We start from the raw sequence: 22,998 nt of genomic DNA on the forward strand, positions 1-22,998 counted from the left end.
ATAGGTCCTGAAGGTTACATGAACACCTGGGGCCACACAAAGAGAATTTAGGGAGAGAGAGAGCATGGATCTGGGACTCTGCCATTATTGGGATCAAGGGTGGGGTGTCTAGGGTGTCATGGGTTCACTCTTTATCAATGAAAATAAAACACAAGAGGAGAAATTAAAGCATGGGAGGGAAAAGCAGGGTCACTCAAGTGCTCAGTTAATGGAGGCCATCCAAGGTTTTCTAAAAGGGGAATTCATGGGTGGGGTGGCCCAGCTCTTTATTTAAATGTGTAGTTGACTATATGTTTATTTGAGGTAAACGTGTTTGAAATAAATGCCTGTCAATCAAAAGCTTAATGTTAGGCACTTGCATTACAATAAAAGAGGTTATTATCAGGCACTTAACACTACAAACTAATATTAAGATAGAAGCTTAATTGGATCTGGAAGAAGAAGATTGGTTTTTGTTCTAGGAGATGTTTCAAGTCACGGAGGATCATCTTGAAATAGATGATTATCTTGAATCAAGGGGGCTTGATTTTATGCTTTGGTAGTATGCATTTGTGGAAAGACTAAGGTGTCACTCTCTTGTGTGACATGACTCAGACTCCAAATTCTCTCTTCCTGTTGGACATGGGTTTCCCAGGTGGCTTAGTGCTAAAGTGCCAGGAGCCAGCACGGGAGTCCCCACCCCATGACAAGGCCATGTGGGAGAGTTCTGGTGGGCAAGGCGAGCCAGAACTCAAGGGGTGCCCCTCTGGGCCTGCCTGAGCATGTACCCCAAAACCAAAATCTGTCTGTTTTACTATTTCACGACTTTCACCAACTCTTCTGACATTTACAGCGGCTATCCCCCACCACCTTCTCTGTAAGAAAATCAACTTGAAACTCTAGTTAATAAGTCTCCTGGACATAATAGGAATGTTTCAATTCAAACCTCTCTGATGACTTTCTAGCTTGCCTGACAGATTTGTTCAAATTCACAGCCTCCCAACCACGAGAGGCACAGGAAGCTTAAGATATTCTAACAATGCAGAGCTTCTCAGAGAGTTAAAGTTGTTAAATAGAACTAGTAGAGGATTTCTTTGTTGAGCTAATGCTTGCTGCCAAGTTTCCATATCCCTTACCTACTGTGTCCCTGGGAGTGTATTGATTAATATAGTTGGTGTATAGAAATGTAAGTAGTAGCTTTAATGTTTGTAACCTTAGACCCTTGAGTTAATTCTTTTCTTGTTATCAGATCAGATCAGTCGCTCAGTTGTGTCCGACTCTTTGATACCCCATGAATCGCAGCACACCAGACCTCCCTGTCCATCACCAACTCCCGGAGTTCACTCAGACTCACATCCATCGAGTCAGTGATGCCATCCAGCCATCTCATCCTCTGTCATTCCCTTCTCCTCTTGCACCCAATCCCTCCCAGCATCAGAGTCTTTTCCAATGAGTCAACTCTTCGCATGAGGTGACAAAGTACTGGAGTTTCAGCTTTAGCATCATTCCTTCCAAAGAAATCCCAGGGCTGATCTCCTTCAGAATGGACTGGTTGGCTCTCCTTGCAGTCCAAGGGACTTTCAAGAGTCTTCTCCAACACCACAGTTCAAAAGCATCAATTCTTCAGCGCTCAGCCTTCTTCACAGTCCAACTCTCACATCCATACATGACCACAGGAAAAACCATGGACTTGACTAGACGAACCTTTGTTGGCAAAGTAATGTCTCTGCTTTTGAATATGCTATCTAGGTTGGTCATAACTTTCCTTCCAAGGAGTAAGCGTCTTTTAATTTCATGGTTGCAATCACCATCTGCAGTGATTTTGGAGCCCCCCAAAATAAAGTCTGACACTGTTTCCACTGTTTCCCCATCTATTTCCCATGAAGTGATGCCATGATCTTCGTTTTCTGAATGTTGAGCTTTAAGTCAGCTTTTTCACTCTCCACTTTCACTTTCATCAAGAGGCTTTTGAGTTCCTCTTCACTTTCTGCCATAAGGGTGGTGTGCATCTGCATATCTGAGGTTATCTTGATTCCAGCTTGTGTTTCTTCCAGTCCAGCATTTCTCATGATGTACTCTGCATATAAGTTAAATAAACAGGGTGACAATATACAGCCTTGACATACTCCTTTTCCTATTTGGAACCAATCTGTTTTTCCAAGTCCAGTCTAACTGTTGCTTCCTGACCTGCATACAAATTTCTCAGGAGGCAGATCAGGTGGTCTGGCATTCCCATCTCTTTCAGAATTTTCCACAGTTTATTGTGATCCACACAGTCAAAGGCTTTGGCATAGTCAATACAGCAGAAAGAGATGTTTTTCTGGAACTCTCTTGCTTTTTCCATGATCCAGAGGATGTTGGCAATTTGATCTCTGGTTCCTCTGCCTTTTCTAAAACCAGCTTGAACATCAGGAAGTTCACGGTTCACGTATTGCTGAAGCCTGGCTTGGAGAATTTTGAGCATTACTTTACTAGCATGTGAGATGAGTGCAATTGTGCAGTAGTTTGAGCGTTCTTTGGCATTGCCTTTCTTTGGGATTGGAACGAAAACTGACCTTTTCCAGTCCTGTGACCACTGCTGAGTTTTCCAAATTTGCTGGCATATTGAGTGCAGCACTTTCATAGCATCATCTTTCAGGATTTGGAATAGCTCAACTGGAATTCCATCACCTCCACTAGCTTTGTTCGTAGTGATGCTTTCTAAGGCCCACTTGACTTCACATTCCAGGATGTCTGGCTCTAGGTTAGTGACCACATCATTGTGATTATCTGGGTTGTAAAGATCTTTTTTGTACAGTTCTTCTGTGTATTCTTGCCATCTTTTCTTCATATCTTCTGCTTCTGTTAGGTCCATACCATTTCTGTCTTTTATCAAGCCTATCTTTGCATGAAATGTTCCTTTGGTGTCTCTGATTTTCTTGAAGACATCTCTAGTCTTTCCCGTCCTGTTGTTTTCCTCTATTTCTTTGCATTGATTGCTGAAGAAGGCTTTCTTATCTCTTCTTGCTATTCTTTGGAACTCTGCATTCAGATGTTTATATCTTTCCTTTTCTCCTTTGCTTTTCACTTCTTTTCTTTTCACAGTTATTTGTAAGGCCTCCCCAGACAGCCATTTTGCTCTTTTGCATTCCTTTTCCATGGGGATGGTCTTGATCCCTGTCTCCTGTACAATGTCACGAACCTCATTCCATAGTTCATCAGGCACTCTATCTATCAGATCTATGCCCTTAAATCTATTTCTCACTTCCACTGTATAATCATAAGGGATTTGATTTAGGTCATACCTGAATGGTCTAGTGGTTTCCCCTACTTTCTTCAATTTAAGTCTGAATTTGGCAATAAGGATTTCATGGTCTGAGCCGCAGTCAGCTCCTGGTCTTGTTTTTGCTGACTATATAGAGCTTCTCCATTTTTGGCTGCAAAGAATATAATCAATCTGATTTCGGTGTTGACCATCTGGTGATGTCCATGTATAGAGTCTTCTCTTGTGTTGTTGGAAGTGGTGTTTATTATGACTAGTGCATTTTCTTGGCAAAACTCTATTAGACTTTGCCCTGCTTCATTCCGTATTCCAAGGCCAAATTTGCCTGTTACCCCAGGTGTTTCTTGACTTCCTACTTTTGCATTCTAATCCCCTATAATGAAAAGGACATCTTTTTTGGGTGTTAGTTCTAAAAGGTCTTGTAGGTCTTCATAGAACCGTTCAACTTCAGCTTCTTCAGCGTTACTGGTTGAGGCATAGACTTGGATTACTGTGATATTGAATGGTTTGCCTTGGAAATGAACAGAGATCATTCTGTCGTTTTTGAGATTGCATCCAAGTACGGCATTTTGGACTCTTATGTTGACCATGATGGCCACTCCATTTCTTCTGAGGGATTCCTGCCTGCAGTAGTAGATATAATGGTCATCTGAGTTAAATTCACCCATTCCAGTCCATTTAAGTTCACTGATTCCTAGAATGTCGACATTCACTCTTGCCATCTCGTTTGACCACTTCCAATTTGCCTTGATTTATGGACCTGACATTCCAGGTTTCTATGCAATATTTCTCTTTACAGCATCAGACCTTGCTTCTATCACCAGTCACATCCACGGCTGGGTATTCTTTTTGCTTTGGCTCCTTCCTTTCATTCTTTCTGGAGTTATTTCTCCACTGATCTCCAGTAGCATATTGGGCACCTACTGACCTGGGGAGTTTCTCTTTCAGTATTATCATTTTGCCTTTTCATACTGTTTCTTATTATAGCCCACCACTTTTGCCCTATAGGTATGCAACTTTATCTAATGCTTTGGGAGGGTGACGCATGACTTTAGAATAATCACCTTTAGAGAAAAATAAGTTTTCTGAGGAAAAGGGTCATAAAATGTTAACAGGCCTCCTGGCCAGAAGATGATGTAAATCACCTAAAACTTTTGCATATGATAAGTTTGCAGGAAGAAAGCCTGGCTTTGATAATGATCAAGGACTGCTGACCTTGCATGACTCTACCCCTTCCCCCTTTATCTTGTATGCACAACTTAAGGTATAAAAACTACTTTTGAAAATAAAGTGTGGGCCTTGCTTACCGAAGCTTGGTCTCCCCATGTCGTTCTTTCTCTTTCCTTTTCCTATTCAGGTTGATCTCCATGGAGCGCAGGGGCTCTCTGTGTTCACTTTCCTGCCTGGGCTTCTAAGACTCACTCAAGAAAGTGCCTAAGGTGGGGCACATTCCGCGATTCGAGAGGGTGCCTGTGGCCTACGTGAACAGAGCAAGTCCCGTGCGGGGGCTTTATTAGCTTTCTGTGTAAACCAAGGAATATCAGCCTCTTTTCTCTCCTCTATTTCTTAACTGCAAAATTGTTTCCTTATCTCTTTATCTATTCTTTCGCCAATGCCGTCCTCCCGAGGGAATCCCTGGATCCAACTGGGGCTGGACCCTGGTACTAAAGAATCTGCCTGTCAAGAAGGAGAGTGGGGTTCAATACCCTGGAGAAGGAAATGGCAACCCACTTCAGTATTCTTGCCTGGGAAATCCCATGGACAGAGGAACCTGGCAGGCTACAGTCCATGAGGACGACTTAGTGCCTAAATGACAACAACAACAAACTTTTTAATACTGGAAAGTCCCCCAAAGCTTATTTGATGCCTTGTCCTCCTCCTTGCTTTCCATGTGTTTCTTCTTTTCTTATTGTGTCTCCTTTGCTGTCTCACATATAGGGTCATCGTTACCATCTTTCTAAATTCCATTTATATGTGTTAATATACTGTATTGGTGCTTTTCTTTCTGACTTGCTTCATTCTGTATAATAGGCTCCAGTTTCATCCACCTCACTATAACTGACTCAAATGTGTTCTTTTTAATAGCGGAGTAATATTCCATTGTGTATATGTACCACAGCTTTCTTATCCATTCATCTGCCGATGGATATCTAGGTTGCTTCCAGGTCCTAGCTATTGTAAACAGTGCTGCAATGAACATTGGGGTACATGTGTCTCTTTCAATTCTGGTTTCTTCAGTGTGTATGCCCAGCTGTGGGATTGCTGGGTTGTATGGCAGTTCTATTTCCAGTTTTGTAAGGAATCTCCACAGCGTTCTCCATAGTGGTTGTACTAATTTGCATTCCCACCAACAGTGTAAGAGGGTTCCCTTTTCTCTGCACCCTCTCCAGCATTTATTGTTTGTAGACTTTTTCATAGCAGCCATTCTGACTGGCATGAGATGGTACCTCATTGTGGTTTTGATTTGCATTTTTCTGATAATGAGTGATGTTGAGCATTTTTTCATGTGTTTGTTAGCCATCTGTATGTCTTTGGAGAAATGTCTGTTTAGTTCTTTGGCCCATTTTTTTTGATTGCATCATTTATTTTTCTGGTATTGAGTTGTATAGCTGCTTGTATATTTTTGAGATTAATTCTTTGTCAGTTGCTTCATTTGCTATTATTTTCAAGGCTGTCTTTTCACCTTGTTATAGTTTCCTTTGTTGTGCAAAAGCTTTTAAGTTTAATTAGATCCCATTTGTTTATTTCCATTACACTGGGGGGGGGGGTAGATCATAAAGGATCTTGCTATGATTTATGTCAGAGAGTGTTTTGCCTATATTTTCCTCTAGGAATTTTATAATTTCTGGTCTTAAATTTAGATCTTTAATCCATTTTTAATTTATTTTTGTGTATGGTGTTAGAAAGTGTTCTAGTTTCATTCTTTTACAAGTGGTTGACCAGTTTTCCTAGCACTACTTGTTAAAGAGATTGTCTTTTCTCCATTATATATTTTTGCCTCCTTTGTCAAAGATAAGTTGTCCATAGGTGCATGGATTTATCTCTGGGCTTTCTATTTTGTTTCATTGATCTATATTTCTGTCTTGTGCCCATACCATACTGTCTTGATGACTGTAGCTTTGTAGTAGAGTCTGAAGTCAGGCAGGTTGATTCCTCCAGTTCCATTCTTCTTTGTCAAGATTGCTTTGTTTATTCGAGGTTTTTTTTTGTAATTCCATACAGATTGTGGAATTACTTGTTCTAGTTCTGTGGAAAATGCCATCGGTAGCTTGATAGGGATTGCATTGAATCTATAGATTGTTTTGGGTAGTATATTCATTTTCACTATATTGATTCTTCCGATCCATGAACATGGTATATTTTCAAACTATTTGTGTTATCTTTGATTTCTTTCATCAGTGTTTTATAGTTTTCTATATATAGGTCTTTTGTTTCTTTAGCTCAACATTCAGAAAACGAAGATCATGGCATCTGGTCCCATCACTTCATGGGAAATAGATGGGGAAACAGTGTCAGACTTTATTTTTCTGGGCTCCAAAATCACTGCAGATGGTGACTGCAGCCATGAAATTAAAAGACGCTTACTCCTTGGAAGGAAAGTTATGACCAACCTAGATAGCATATTCAAAAGCAGAGACATGACTTTGCCAACAAAGGTTCGTCTAGTCAAGGCTATGGTTTTTCCTGTGGTCATGGATGGATGTGAGAGTTGGACTGTGAAGAAGGCTGAGCACTGAAGAATTGATGCTTTTGAACTGTGGTGTTGGAGAAGACTCTTGAGAGTCCCTTGGACTGCAAGGAGATCCAGCCAGTCCATTCTAAAGGAAATCAGTCCTGGGTGTTCTTTGAAAGGAATGATGCTAAAGCTGAAACTCCAGTACTTTGGCCACCTCATGCGAAGAGTTGACTCATTGGAAAAGACTCTGATGCTGGAAGGGATTGGGGGCAAGAGGAGAAGGGGACGACAGAGGATGAGATGGCTGGATGGCATCACTGACTCGATGGACGTGTCTGAGTGAACTCCGGGAGTTGTCGATGGACAGGCAGGCCTGGTGTGCTGCGATTCAAGGGGTTGCAAAGAGTCGGACACAACTGAGCAACTGATCTGATCTGATCTGATCCCTAAGTATTTTATTCTTTTTGTTGCAATGGTGAATGGGATTGTTTTCTTAATTTCTCTTTCTGTTTTCTCATTGTTAGTGTATAAGAATGCAAAGGATTTCTGTGTATTAATTTTATATCCTGCAAGTTGATTAGCTCTAGTAATTTTCTGGTGGTGTCTTTAGGGTTTTCTATGTAAAGTATCATGTCATCTGCAAACAGTGAGAGTTTTACTTCTTTTTTTCCAATCTGGTTTCCTTTTGTTTCTTTTTCTTCTATGATTGTTGTGGCTAAAACTTCCAAAACTGTGTTGAATAGTAGTGGTGAGAGTGAGCACCCTTGTCTTGTTCCTGACTTTAGGGGAAATGCTTTCAACTTTTTGCTATTGAGGATAATGTTGGCTGTGGGTTTATCATGTATGGCTTTTATTGTGTTGAGGTATGTTCCTTCTATGCCTGCTTTTTGGAGAGTTTTTTTTTTTTTTATCATAAATGGGTGTTGACTTTTATCAAAGGCTTTCTCTGCATCTATTGAGATAATCATGTGGTTTTTAATTTTCAATTTGTTAATGTGGTGTATCACATTGATTGATTTGCAAATATTGAAGAATCCTTGCATCCCTGGATAAAGCCCACTTGGTCATCATATATGATCTTTTTATTATGTTGTTGGATTCTGTTTGCTAGAATTTTGTTGCAGATTTTTACATCTATGTTCATAAGTGATATTGGCCTGTAGTTTTCTTTTTTTGTGGCATCTTTGTCTGGTTTTGGTATTAGGGTGATGTGGCCTCATAGAATGAGTTTGGAAGTTTACCTTCCTCTGCAATTTTCTGGAAGAGTTTGAGTAGGATAGGCGTTTAGATTTCTCATTTTCAAATGAGATTACAGGGACTTCTTTGGTAGTCCAGTGGTTAAGACTTTGCCTTCCAGTGAAGGGGGTGTGGGTTTGATTCCTGGTCCAGGAGCTAAGATCCCACATGCCTCCTGGCCAAAAAAACAAAACATAAAACAGAGGCCATATTGTCACAAGTTCAATGAAGACTTAATTAAAAAAAGTGAGATGCAACAATGTCTTGCTATTTGCCATAGTTATGCTTTTTATATAAAATTTCCTTGAACACTGAAGTTGTTTGTGAGTATCAAATGCTTATTTTTGCTCTAGGGGAAATTCAGAGTTATATTCTTACAAGCCCTTGGCCGCCTTTTTGTCCACTGATGAACGTGTAGTCTTGTTTTAAGTGTGCTTCTGCTTAAAGACACTACATATATGTCATTCATTAACATTGAACTCACAGCCAATAGCACTGTAACCCATGGCTGAAAAGAGCTTATCTAATACATGCATTTTTCTCTGTAAGGCCCATCACAGTCTTTTTGCCCTTGGGAAATTAGACAGCATTTTAATACTACACTTGGGGACCAGTGAGATCACCAAAAAACATCCCAAACTGTGAAAAACGTGGCACTAAATATACTATGAAAAGGCCACTTACTTATAGCATAGAACTGAAGTAAGAGGGCAAAACTTTATCTTGTTCAACCTAAGCTGGCAACATGTCTATCAGCTGACTCAATTTTTTGCCATGTGCACATGCTAACACCCATGCATAAGTAGAAAAGTACTGAAAATATTGATTTTGGGATTACACATAAATTTTAGAGAGCAAGCGTTTTGACAAATACTGAATATACAAATTATGAATATTGACTATTCTAATCTTCTCTACTCTTGCAATCTTTGGTGTTTTCTTCACAGCTGAAACTTTAAGACATTTTCAGAAAGCCAAGGATTATGAGTCAAATACCCATGTTTTTCATTTAGGCATCCATGAAGGCATTTCTATTCATTGTTTTGCTAACCACTTATGAAACAACTACAATGTACTTCTGGAACAAAGATGAATAGGATGCGCTAAGTATTACTGAGTATTATTACTTATTTCTAGCTTGAGTCTAGTGAAGAAGAAGGCTAAATTTCTAATAGAAACCACAAAAGGCTGTGATTTGTCTTGTTAAAATCTGGCTGGATAGAATACCATCTCTTTTGTGTAAAACTGAATCTCTGATCTTCAAGAAGTTTTGGAAGGTATGGGATAAAATAATATTTCAAGTTAGGTCCATGAAATCCTGTTGTTAAAGACTCCTTGGGTGCAAATTTCTTAAGATCCAAGGGAAGGGATCTGGGAACTATTAATAATAACCAGATAAGAGAACTGGGCTCTGGTTTGTGAAATAGCCTAGAGACATGGGGGACCCATTATGTTTTCATTTATTATAATATGAATCTATTACTTTGGGAATTTGATAAATAAAAAATTTAAAGAGCTGTTTATATGATAACTGGTAAATGTAAAAAATTAAACCTGGTAAAGTTTTTACACAGTAAATTTTTTTAAATGTATACAATGAAAATTATATCTTTCCATCACCTAAAACCACTGATACCCTTACCTAGAATCCAGGTACAGATAGAGTAGTTTTGATACCCACCAGGGTTCTTGACTTTCCCCAGTCAATAGAAATTGACTAGAAGCCAGACAAGAAATTCAGGCAAGACTTTACTGGGGCTCCTTCACTCCCTGCACGAAGGAGTGAAAACAAGTAACAGATTCGATTGCTTGCTACAGAGGAAGGATGAGCTCCTTCCTTACATGAGGTGAGGCTGAGGGTGGGAAGAGGGATGGGGCCAGAGGGGTGGCTTAGATTGTTTGCCTACCATTTTGTATTGTTAAGTGCAGGGGGGCATCCTCAGTACCCTGCTTTTGCTCCCAACACCCAGTTTTTGCTCCTAGCTCTTCAGAAATGGCAGTTGGGTCTTTAGTCTTTTGTATCTTTTGGTCCAGAACTCGCCCAGGCCCACAGTTATCTTTAGTTTCATATAGTTTCTTTGTATTTTGTAGCTGGAAGAGAGGTGTGTCCATGTGCAAGCTTTGCAGCACTATAGCAAAAGGTCCCAGCTACTAGGCCTGTCTCAGTTTCTTGACTATGCCCATATAAACAGATATGAGTGGTTTATTTTATGCTTTTTACACAAATGGGAACATACTAAACATACTATTTTGTACTTTATTTTTTCTGTTTGACAAGTATCATGGAATTCTTTGGCACCATTGGAAATAATCATTGGATACTATGGCTAACCAAGTGGCACTTTAGTAAAGAATCCACCTGTCAGTTCAGGAGACACAACACAACACATGGATTTGAGCCTTGGGTTGGGAAGATCCTCTGGAGTAGGAAATGTCAACCTGATCTAGCATTCTTGCCTGGAAAATTTCAAGGGTAGAGGAAGCAAGTGGGCTACAGATAGTCCATGGGGTCACAAAGTGTCAGACATGACTGAGCAACTGAGCACCAACATTATGTCTGCATATGTTTTTGTAAGTAAACAGAAAGATATTTAAAGACAGACACCAACATTTCACAATGATTTCATCAGTTGTGTGGAGTGTTTGGGGGGAAGAAAAAGAGAATCTTCATTTTTTTTTTTTTTTTAGAGATTACTATTTTATTTGAATTGTTACAGTTAGGGTGTATTATAGTTACAATTTAAGCTATAGAATTAAAAAAGAATGTAGGCGGCATTTACTTTTGGCTGTAGACAGTGGACCTTACAGGAGTTCAAAGAAGGGGGCTTTCCCTGTTGGTCTGTTAGAAAAGCAATGGGAATGAAGTAAGGGTTTGACTCAGATGGATGACAAAGTGACTGAACACACTGCTGGGGATGAGAAGTCAATAGATCAGCCTGGTATCTGTGGAGAATTTGCAGAAGGGAATAGTAGGAGACGAGCTGTCAGGCAGGCATTTGGGCATGGAGGACACTGAAAGGCCATATAATCATGTAGATGTTACTTTGTAATAATGTACCAGCTTCCTTCCCCTTGAATCAGGCCCAGCATTGGCAAGGCCTTGATAACCCACATAAACGACTCCTCAAGGGCTGTCTCAACTGAAATACTTTTCTGGGATGGTGAAAGGTATGAAAGCTGGGTGTAGGGTGGAAGGATTGAGAGCTTAGTGGAGAGCATTAGCCCCCATGGAGATGGAAAGGTGGGTTTCCATATAACCCTTGATTTCTGCTCTACTTTTGGTCAAGCCAACAGATTAGGAACCTCCTCTGGAGAAAGACAAATATCTCAGGGGGCTGATATTTCCTTTTCATTTAAGGTTTCTCTCCAGTCAATCTGTAATTGGTTCTCAGGGGCCCCTCCCCTCTAGGCAATTGTCAGCCCTCTTTTGTGATAAAGGGAAGGACCTACAACAAAGAAAAGCCAAAGGAATTGGGGACCTAGAAAAGGAGATGGAGAGTGGAAGAGAGAATGACTCTGGGAAGTGGAAGGTGACAGGTGCGACATTTCTAATCAATGTCCTACATTATTTCAGGTTGAGCTCAAGAAGGGAGGAGTTGAAGTTGGGAAACTTCAATAATCTGAATTCTTTGGAAGATCTTAGCACATAGTCTGCTTTTCACAATTTTTTTCCTTTGGAAGTGCTTGCAGGTGAGTTTCTTATTTTTGTATAATTGTTTACAGCTTAGTTCACAGACTCTTTAAAATATAGGTAAAGAATTGGTATTTATGGGGTTTTCTCCTCTGATCATAAACACATTTTGTTTAACCCAGAGAGTCAAAAGTCTGTTTTTCAAAGGCATTTGAAGAAATCCCAGTTGTCCTCTGGAATTCCAGTGTTGCAACGTCTTCCACTAAAACTTTCCCATTTCTCTATAATCCTCACTTCCTTTTATCTTCTGTTTTCCTTCTTTATTCCCACTTCCCCAACCCTTGAAAAATAGAGTGAAAATGTGGTGATCTGAAAAACCAGGATTGTGTTATGATTTGAAAATAGTTTTCATGTGAGTGAATTAAAAAAAAATTATTTTATTAATAGTTTTTGGCTGCATAGCAGGCAGGATCTTAGTTCCCTGACCAGGGATCAAACCCATGCCCCTGTGGTGGAAGTGCACAGTCTTAACCACTGGACCTCTATGGAAGTACCTGAGTAAATTTTTAAAACATTCCCAAGAACAGTCTCGTGTAGAGATGACAACCATATTTTCACAAACTCTACTAGCTGATTCTGTGATAACACACACACACAGGAATAGCTGCATTTTCCCTATACTTTTCCCCTCTGCTTCCAATCATTCGATGCATTCTCATTTTTAATAAACACACACACATCCCTTTGGATAGCATATGAGATCTTCCTCGCAGGTACTCAGGTGCATTTTCAGCTCTTCACTCAGTTACATATCTTTGCTTTCCATTGTGTCTCTCCTGCCTAGAATGCTGAGCTCACTCTCCTATCCTTTGCCTGGCTGACTCTTGTTCTTCAAGACTTTACCTACAATTACTTCCTCAGGGAACCTCTCTGACCTTGATTATTACACTCCCTCAGATCCTAGTCTGGGTTGAGTTTCTCTCTACTCACGTGGCACCTGTACATTCCTCAATCTTATTATTTGTCATGTTTGTAGTATAAAACCTTGTATGAAACTAGAATGTAAAGAAGATTATTTTGGTAAGGGAGAGGGGAATCTAGAGACTGTGAGGCCAAAATTGTGCTAAGATAGTCCTAAAGAGGTCATGACACTAATGGTGGGATAGCAGAGAGGGGCTATATAAGAATTTCCCAAGCAACAATTGATAAGGTGCTAGAGGAATAAGAGACAGTGTTAAGATAAAGATGACGACAATACAGCAAACTTGAGTATCAGGCAGAATTTTCAAACCACTCACAATGGAGCTGGTTGTGCTCAGGAAAGATAAAAGAGATTTTTTATTTTATTTTTTAAATTTTTAGATATTTTATTTAAAATATTAGTTAGATATTGTATCTAACTAAAATGTCCAGATAGAGACTGGTAATCTAACAATATTAGGGGAAACATATGAAAATTTAAAATAATTCATGTTGGACTTTTGCCCTTTAAACCTTTACTTATTTATTTTTGGGAGAATGGCATTGAAACATGTATAATATCATATATGAAACAATTGCCAGTCCAGGTTCGATGCACGATAGTGAATGCTTGGGGCTGGTGCACTGGGATGACCCAGAGGGATGGTATGGGGAGGGAGGAGGGAGGAGGGTTCAGGATATGGAACACATGTATACCTGTTGATTCATGTTGATATATGGCAAAACCAACACAATATTGTAAAGTTAAAAAATAAAATAAAATAATAAAAAAAGATTAAAAAAAAAATCATGCTGATTGTAAGCTGTGATAGGACACAAAGCAGACATTTGAATGGCATTATACTGTTGCTCACGAGGAAGGCTCTATGACTGGTTATAGAGATTGGGAAGGTAGAATGTATTATATCATAAAAATATTAGATTGAACTAATAGGTTAAGGTTTCTGAAGACTGAAAACTGTGAGTTTGGGCCAACTTTCTTGAGTCTTGAATATGTGCATAGTTAAGGAATGCAGTGGAGGACAGGAGTTGGAAAAGCAGTAAGCAACTAAAAAAGGGAGAGAAAAGGACAACATGTGTTAAAGATTCTTGTTTTTGAGATTCACTTTTATCTTTTTCATTTTAGCTCTACTTATCTCGGGCTTGGTGTAGAAGATGCAAAGAAGCACTAGAATCTGTCACTTAATCACTGCAGAAACTTGGATGATCTTCATGGAAACGGTCTCCATAGGAAACCAAACGATTACTGAATTTGTCCTTCTTGGTTTCTATGTCAAAGCTGAGCTGCATCTCCTTCTCTTTATTGTGTTCACTGTCATCTATGCGTCCATCATCCTAGGGAACCTGCTAATCATTGTGGCGGTGGTTAGCTCTCAGAGGCTCCACACACCCATGTATTTCTTCCTGGCTAATCTGTCCTTCCTGGAGATCCTCTACACTTCCTCAGTGGTGCCCAAGATGTTGGAGGGCTTCTTGCAGGAGGCGGCCATCTCTGTGGCTGGTTGCTTGCTCCAGTTCTTTATCTTTGGTTCTTTAGCCACTGCTGAGTGCTTCCTACTGGCTGTCATGGCATATGATCGCTACCTGGCCATCTGCTACCTGCTCCGCTACCCTCTCCTGATGGGACCCAGATGGTGTTTGGGGCTGGTGGTCATAGCGTGGCTCTCTGGCTTCATGGTAGATGGACTGGTTGTAGCCCTCACGGCCCAACTGAGATTCTGTGGCTGCAACCACATTGACCACTTTTACTGTGATTTCATGCCTTTAATGAGCCTGGCCTGCTCAGATCCCAGTGTAGCCCAGATGACAACATTCATTCTGTCTGTGGTCTGCCTCACTGTTCCCTTTGGACTGATTCTGACATCTTATGGCCGGATCGTGGTGGCTGTGCTGAGAGTTCCTGCTGGGGCCAGCAGAAGGAAGGCTTTCTCTACATGTTCCTCCCACCTAGCTGTAGTGTCCACATTCTATGGCTCTCTCATGGTCTTGTACATTGCGCCCTCTGCTGTCCACTCCCAGCTCCTCACTAAGGTCTTTGCCCTGCTCTACACTGTGGTCACTCCTGTGTTCAATCCTGTGATTTATACTCTGAGGAATAAGGAAGTTCAACAGGCACTATGGAGGCTTCTGTATGTTAAGCAAACTGAAACGATTGAAGGAGGATGGTGGTAAAGATGTTATTTGGACTTTGGCATGTCTTCCAGGATTGGTTGGGTAGGAATAACTTCCATTTTGACATTTCCCTCTGTGATAAGTTTAATAGTTATACTAAAAATGGGTATTGTAGAACAATAACTTTAAGGTGCTTACTTAAAACATTTTACTTTAATATTTTATTATTTCTTTATTAAATAGGCTGTCAATATTTCCTATAGTAAATAGCTATGCAAAAATAGCAACACAAAGCAAATCTAGAGATCTTGGCTACCTATATTATATATATAAAACAAGTTGAATCATTGAAGTTTGTAATCTAGTTTTCATTGATGACTATGTCTTGAATCTCTTTTTATTTTGACCAATATGTACTTATTTATTCTTGTGAGATTTTTAGCATAGCTAAACATGATTTGTTATGACCAGTGCATTTTCTTGGCAAAACTCTATTAGTCTTTGCCCTGCTTCATTCCGTATTTCAAGGCCAAATTTGCCTGTTACTCCAGGTGTTTCTTGACTTCGTACTTTTGCATTCCAATCCCCTATAATGAAAAGGACATCTTTTTTGGGTGTTAGTTCTAAAAGGTCTTGTAGGTCTTCACAGATCCGTTCAACTTCTTCAGCGTTACTGGTTGGGGCATAGACTTGGATTACTGTGATATTGAATGGTTTGCCTTGGAAACGAACAGAGATCATTCTGTCATTTTTGAGATTGCATCCAAGTACTGCATTTCGGACTCTTTTGTTGACCATGATGGCCACTCCATTTCTTCTGAGGGACTCCTGCCCGCAGTACTAGATATAATGGTCATCTGAGTTAAATTCAACCATTCCAGTCCATTTAAGTTCACTGATTCCTAGAATGTCAACATTCATTCTTGCCATCTCTTGTTTGACCACTTCCAATTTGCCTTGATTCACAGACCTGACATTCCAGGTTCCTATGCAATGTTGCTCTTTACAGCATCAGACCTTGCTTCTATCACCAATCACATCCACGGCTGGGTATTGTTTTTGCTTTGGCTCCATCCCTTCATTCTTTCTGGAGTTATTTCTCCACTGATCTCCAGTAGCATATTGGGCACCTACTGACCTGGGGAGTTCCTCTTTCAGTATTCTATCGTTTTGCCTTTTCATACTGTTCATGGGGTTCTCAAGGCAAGAATACTGAAGTGGTTTGCCATTCCCTTCTCCAATGTCATTTTCTGGGCAAAACTAATAGAGTTTTGCCAAGAAAATGCACTGGTCATAACAAACACCCTCTTCCAACAACACAAGAGAAGACTCTATACATGGACATCACCAGATGGTCAACACCGAAATCAGATTGATTATATTCTTTGCAGCCAAAGATGGAGAAGCTCTATATAGTCAGCAAAAACAAGACCAGGAGCTTACTGTGGCTCAGACCATGAAATCCTTATTGCCAAATTCAGACTGAAATTGAAGAAAGTAGGGAAAACCACTAGACCATTCAGGTATGACCTAAATCAAATCTCTTATGATTATACAGTGGAAGTGAGAAATAGGTTTAAGGGACTAGATCTGATAGATAGAGTGCCTGATGAACTATGGAATGAGGTTCATAACATTGTACAGGAGACAGAGATCAAGACCATCCCCATGGAAAGGAAATGCAAAAGAGCAAAATGGCTGTCTGAGGAGGCCTTACAAATAGCTATGAAAAGAAGAGAAGCAAAAAGCAAAGGAGAAAAGGAAAGATATAAACATCTGAATGCAGAGTTCCAAAGAATAGCAAGAAGAGATAAGAAAGCCTTCTTCAGCAATCAATGCAAAGAAATAGAGAAAAACAACAGAACGGGAAAGACTAAAGATCTCTTCAAGAAAATTAGAGATACCAAAGGAACATTTCATGCAAAGATAGGCTCGATAAAAGACAGAAATGGTATGGACCTAACAGGAGCAGAAGATATGAAGAAGAGGTGGCAAGAATACACAGAAGAACTGTACAAAAAAGATCTTCATGACCCAGAGAATCACGATGATGTGATCACTGACCTAGAGCCAGACATCCTGGAATGTGAAGTCAAGTGGGCCTTAGAAAGCATCTCTATGAACAAAGCTAGTGGGGGTGATGGAATTCCAGTTGAGCTATTCCAAATCCTGAAAGATGATGCTGTGAAATTGCTGCACTCAATATGCCAGCAAATTTGGAAAACTCAGCAGTGGCCACAGGACTGGAAAAGGTCAGTTTTCATTCCAATCCCAAAGAAAGGCAATGCCAAAGAATGCTCAAACTACCACACAATTGCACTCATCTCACACGCTAGTAATGCTCAAAATTCTCCAAGCCAGGCTTCAGCAATACATGAACCGTGAACTTCCTGATGTTCAAGCTGGTTTTAGAAAAGGCAGAGGAACCAGAGATCAAATTGCCAACATCTGCTGGCTCATGGAAAAAGCAAGAGAGTTCCAGAAAAGCATCTATTTCTGTTTTATTGACTATGCCAAAGCCTTTGACTGTATGGATGACAATAAAGTGTGGAAAATTCTGAAAGAGATGGGAATACCAGACCACCTGACCTGCCTCTTGAGAAATTTGTATGCAGGTCAGGAAGCAACAGCTAGAACTGGACATGGAACAACAGACTGGTTCCAAATAGGAAAAGGAGTATGTCAAGGCTGTATATTGTCACCCTGTTTATTTAACTTATATGCAGAGTACATCATGAGAAACGCTGGACTGGAAGAAACACAAGCTGGAATCAAGATTGCTGGGAGAAATATCAATAACCTGAGATATGCAGATGACACCACCCTTATGGCAGAAAGTGAAGAGGAACTAAAAAGCCTCTTGATGAAAGTGAGAGTGGAGAGTGAAAAAGTTGACTTAAAGCTCAACATTCAGAAAATGAAGATCATGGCCTCTGGTCCCATCACTTCATGGGAAATAAATGGGGAAACAGTGGAAACTGTCAGACTTTATTTTTCTGGGCTCCAAAATCACTGCAGATGGTGACTGCAGCCATGAAATTAAAAGATGCTTACTCCTTGGAAGGAAAGTTATGACCAACCTAGATAGCATATTCAAAAACAGAGACATTACTTTGCCAACAAAGGTTCATCTAGTCAAGGCTATGGTTTTTCCTGTGGTCATGTATGGATGTGAGAGTTGGACTGTGAAGAAGGCTGAGCGCTGAAGAATTGATGCTTTTGAACTGTGGTGTTGGAGAAGACTCTTGAGAGTCCCTTGGACTGCAAGGAGATCCAACCAGTCCTTTCTGAAGGAGATCAGCCCTGGGATTTCTTTGGAAGGAATGATGCTAAAGCTGAAACTCCAGTACTTTGGCCACCTCATGCGAAGAGTTGACTCATTGGAAAAGACTCTGATGCTGGGAGGGATTGGGGGCAAGAGGAGAAGGGGAGGACAGAGGATGAGATGGCTGGATGGCATCACCAACTCGATGGACGTGAGTCTGAGTGAACTCTGGGAGTTGGTGATGGACAGGGAGGCCTGGCGTGCTGTGATTCATGGGGTCACAAAGAGTCGGACATGACTGAGCGACTGATCTGATCTGATCTGAAACATGATTTAAGTAATCTTCTATTGTCAAAGCTCTTAGTTCACCATACAAATATAGTTCACATTTAGATTTTCCTACAATAAATTCTTAGGAGTTGAATTGCCACGTTTACGGAAAAGCATATAAAGATAAATTTAAAGCTGAACGCATTTTAATTGTTTAGCTATTTTGTTGTAGAAAATTTCAAATGTACACAAAAGTAGATAGAACATTATAATGAACCCCACACAGCCATCATCTAGCATCAATATAAATATTTGCCAATCCTATTTCTACTGCCTAAAACTTCTTCTTTTTTCTTTTTCTGGAAAATTTTGGAGCAAATTTCAGTTTTATAAGTATTGTGTTGTGTGTGTTGTATAAATTGTATTCTGTGTGCAAGAATTGTATTCTGTGTGATTCTTGAACAACATGGGTTTGAACTGCACAGGTCCACTCACAGGCAGACATTTGCAATAGTAAAAACTACAGCAGTACAGGATTTGTGGCTGGTTGAATCTGTGCATAGGGAACTTCATGTGTACAGAGGAACCATGTTTATGGAGGATCAACTCAAGGTTATGGGTGGATTTTCACCTTCTCAGTGGTTCATTGCCCCTAACCTTGGTGTTGTTCAAGGGTCTACTGTATTTGGTATGCTCGGTGACTGATACAGGCATTTAAAGAAAAAAAAGTGCCAAACCTGATGCTACAATATTTTAAACTACTATTCCAGTGGCATCTAATACACAGACTGGGTTCAAATTTCTCTAATTATCTTTAAGTAAATTCTTAAAATTAAGATGTAAACAAAGTTCACACAATGTATCTTATATTTCTTAGTCCTTTATTTCATAGCAGTCCTTCTCTCTCTTTTTTTTTTCATGCCTTTGACTTATTGGAGAAATCTCTTTATCTGTAGAACAGTTTATATTCTACATTAGACTTTCTTCTGACTTATGGTTTTGTTTGGTGTCTATCCCTATATCTTGTATTTTATATAAAATTGTTTTGTTTTGGTCTCAGCCTATTGATGGTGTTGCGATGCTATCAGCTAAGAATGCCTGGGGCACTCACCTGGGCTGACCCCACAGACATTTCTCTGATAAAGGCCAATGATGTGGCTGGGCTGACCCTTGTGGTTCTTATTATGATTGCAGGATGCACCTCAGCAACAATCATGATCAGATCAGATCAGATCAGTCGCTCAGTCGTGTCTGACTCTTTGCGACCCCATGAACCGCAGCATGATAGAACTTTGAAAAAACAAGGTTGGTTTTTTCAAACCTTGTTTTTTCAAAGTTCTGTAGGCTGCCAGGCTCACTGTAGACTGCCAGGCTCCTCTGTCCATGGAATTCTCCAGGCCAGAATGCTGGAGTAGGTAGCTGTTCCCTTCTCCAGGGGATCTTCCCAATCCAGGGGTCAAACCCAGGTCTCCTGCATTGTAGGCAGATTCTTTACTATCTGAGCCACCAGGAAAGCCCTGAAAAAATAAAGTTTGTTATTCATAGGTCTTGGAGGTTGCATGGAACACCTGGGGCCACACAAAGATAATTTAGGGAGAAAGAAAGAGAGACAGAGGCTCTGCAGTTATTAGGGTCAAGGGTGGGCGGTGCCTAGGGTTTCATAGGTTCACTCTTTATAGGTGAATATAAAACATGGGAGCAGGAATTAAAGAAAGGGTGGGAAAAGCAGAGTAACTCAAGTGGTCAGTTAATGGAGGTCATCCAGGGTTTTCTAAAAGAAGAACTTCATGGGTGGGGTGGCCCAGCTCTTTATCTAGATGTGTAGTTGACTATACATTTATTTGAGATAAATGTGTTTGAAATAAATGCCTGGCAATCAGAACCTTCATGTCAAACATTTACATTACAATAAAAAGGGTAATTATCAGGCACTTAAACTACAAAACTAATATTAAGATAGAAGCTTGACTGGATCTGGGTTAGCTTTTTAGCAGAATATCATAGAGCTCCTGTGATTTCTACTGCACCATATCATGAGGTGCACAATGATTGGTTGTCCTATTTTTAGTGATGCTATTTATATTATAGACCAGAGGGTTCAGGCGGCATCTGTCTGATCTGTGTATTCAGTTTTCAATCAGATTTTCACCTAATATCTTTAGGTGATAAAAGTTGATAAAAGTTGCTGATTAATGCCAAAATGATTTAATTATTTGAACATATATTTTCTTTTAATGTTTTGAATGTATTTGTAGCTGTTGTAAAACGTTTGTCTGTGGATTCCTATATCTGGGCCACATCAAATTTAGTTTTTATTCATTTCCTTTTCTCTTGAATATTGATCAGATTTTACCAATTATTTGTATGACTAATAATTTTTTGATTAAATATAGGTTGTTGAGGAAACTCTGGATTCTCTTACTTTCTTTAGAAGAAGATTGGTTTTTGTTCTAGCAGACATTTCAAGTCATGGAGGGTCATCTTGACCTTGAAGATCATCTTGAATCAAGTAGGCTTGGTTTTATGCTCTGGGAGTATGGATTTGTGGAAAGCCCAAGGTGTCACTCTCTTTTGTGATATGACTCAGCCTCCAAATTCTCTCTTCCTGGTGTCATGGTCAGGGGTTTGGATTTAGCCTGTGTTCAGTCGGGTCTAGTGTAGGGCTTACTCAAGGATGTGATTTTTACTCTTAAGACTTGGACTTTAAGAGTGATAGTTTGATAACAAGAGTATTAATAAGGTGTGCAGAGCAACCCACTTTCCTGGTACTGCTCTTCTCCAAGCCCTGCTCCACTTCTAGTGTATTTTATTTCAATCCTATAGCAGCTTCTTTCTGATAAGTCTAAAGTGGTCTTTCCATTCATACCTTGAAGTCAGCCACAGCCACAGCATCTGTTTCCCCCAAACTATTTTTGGATATCTTCTGCAAAGATCCCTCTTCTCTTGTGCCTTATTCTATAACTTTTAGTTGCTTGAGGTACCCCATGTTTCAAACTCTGATCTCTGCTTTCTTGGTGAGTGGGATTGCTCATGTGTTGATTCACAACCTTGGGAATTCCCTGCGTGAAATATTCCCTAAATATGGAAGTTGTCCTGGTTTCTATATCAGTTTTATTTCCAGTTGTCTATGTAATGCTCTGTGAGAATCTTGATGTTAACTGATGCACTTTGTAAATGTCGTGATGAAGTGGGGAGAGATTTTTTCCAAATGCTTTTTTATGGAGATTATCCTTAATCCCAAGAACTTTTCACACTCAGAATCCTTTTCAGGGAACTCTTCACATCCTTATTTCTTAGACTATAAATGAAAGGATTGAGAGTGGGGGTTACCAGGGCATACATGATAGCAGCACCCAGCTCCCCAGAGGCATGAGAAGCTGATGGGGACTTCAGGTAGGTGGCAAAGACTGAGATGTAGAAGAGGATGACCATGGAGAGGTGGGAGCTGCATGTGGCCAGGGCTTTCTTTTTGCCTTGTGCTGATGGGATCCGAGCTACAGCAAGGAAAATATGGGCATAGGAGCTTATGATGCAGAGGAGAGGGCTGATTCCTAAGAGTCCTGTCAGAACCATCATCAGGTCCTCATTGAGGTGGGTATCAGAGCAGGAAAACCTTAAGAGTGGTTTGAAATCACAAAAAAAGTGAGGAATCTCTAGATTAGTATAGAATGATAGTTGAGTTAGCATCAAGGTTTGGATCAAAGAGTCGGAGTGGGCCACTCCCCATGACCCACCCACCAGCAGCCCACATCTGCAAGGAGTCATTAGGAGTGCATAGTGCAGGGGATGGCAGATGGCAGCATAGCGGTCGATAACCATGGCAGTCAAAAGCAGGTTGTCCATGTTAGCAAAAACTGCGAAGAAATATAATTGGGCCAGGCACTCAGAGAAGGAGATCAATCCGCTGCTGGTCCACAAAGTCTCCAGCATTTTGGGGGCTGTGGTGGTAGTAGAGCAGAGGTCGACCAGGGAGAGCTGGCTGAGGAAGAAGTACATGGGGGTGTGGAGGTGGATGTCAGCGCCAATAGCCAGCAGCAGTAGCAAGTTTCCTATGAGACTCAGCAAGTAGAGGGCCAGGAAGAGACCAAAGAGGAGCTGTGGTTTGTCTGGGTCACTGGACAGTCCTGAGAGGACAAAGTCAGGGTTCTTGCTGCAGTTCATTTCAGGTCTTGATGGGCTACAGGAAAAGAATCAGCATAAAGAGGATTCACTCAGTTAGCTACAGATGGATAAAACCTTGGATCCTTTCTCTTGGCAATGGGTTTTACTTATACCACCAATGGGAAGAATGCATAAACAAAATAACAGTGGGGAAGACAAGAGGCATACCTCACAAAGATGGTCAAATTAAGGAAACATCAAAGTAAGAAAATGGCATTGAAACATGTAAAATATCATGTATGAAACGAGATGCCAGTCCAGGTTCAATGCACGATACTGGATGCTTGGGGCTAGTGCACTGGGACGACCCAGAGGGATGGTATGGGGAGGGAGGAGGGAGGAGGGTTCAGGATGGGGAACACATGTATACCTGTGGTGGATTCATTTTGATATTTGGCAAAACTAATACAATTATGTAAAGTTTA

General features: G+C 40.4%; 2 protein-coding genes across 2 annotated transcripts; one reads left to right on the forward strand and one right to left on the reverse strand.

Moving 5' to 3' along the window:
• The first annotated feature begins 13,977 nt into the window (after window positions 1–13,977).
• On the forward strand, window positions 13,978–14,937 carry LOC113881457 (olfactory receptor 11A1-like). Its single transcript, XM_027524487.1, has one exon. It carries the CDS (start codon window positions 13,978–13,980, stop codon window positions 14,935–14,937), a length of 960 nt encoding a protein of 319 aa, XP_027380288.1.
• A 6,706-nt stretch (window positions 14,938–21,643) lies between these two features.
• LOC113881151 (olfactory receptor 1361-like) lies at window positions 21,644–22,573 on the reverse strand. Its single transcript, XM_027523958.1, has one exon. The coding sequence runs from the start codon at window positions 22,571–22,573 to the stop codon at window positions 21,644–21,646; it is 930 nt and encodes a 309-aa protein (XP_027379759.1).
• Between the last annotated feature and the right edge of the window lie 425 nt (window positions 22,574–22,998).

Source organism: Bos indicus x Bos taurus, chromosome 23 (assembly GCF_003369695.1).
Source record: "Bos indicus x Bos taurus breed Angus x Brahman F1 hybrid chromosome 23, Bos_hybrid_MaternalHap_v2.0, whole genome shotgun sequence".
Lineage (NCBI taxonomy): Eukaryota > Metazoa > Chordata > Mammalia > Artiodactyla > Bovidae > Bos > Bos indicus x Bos taurus.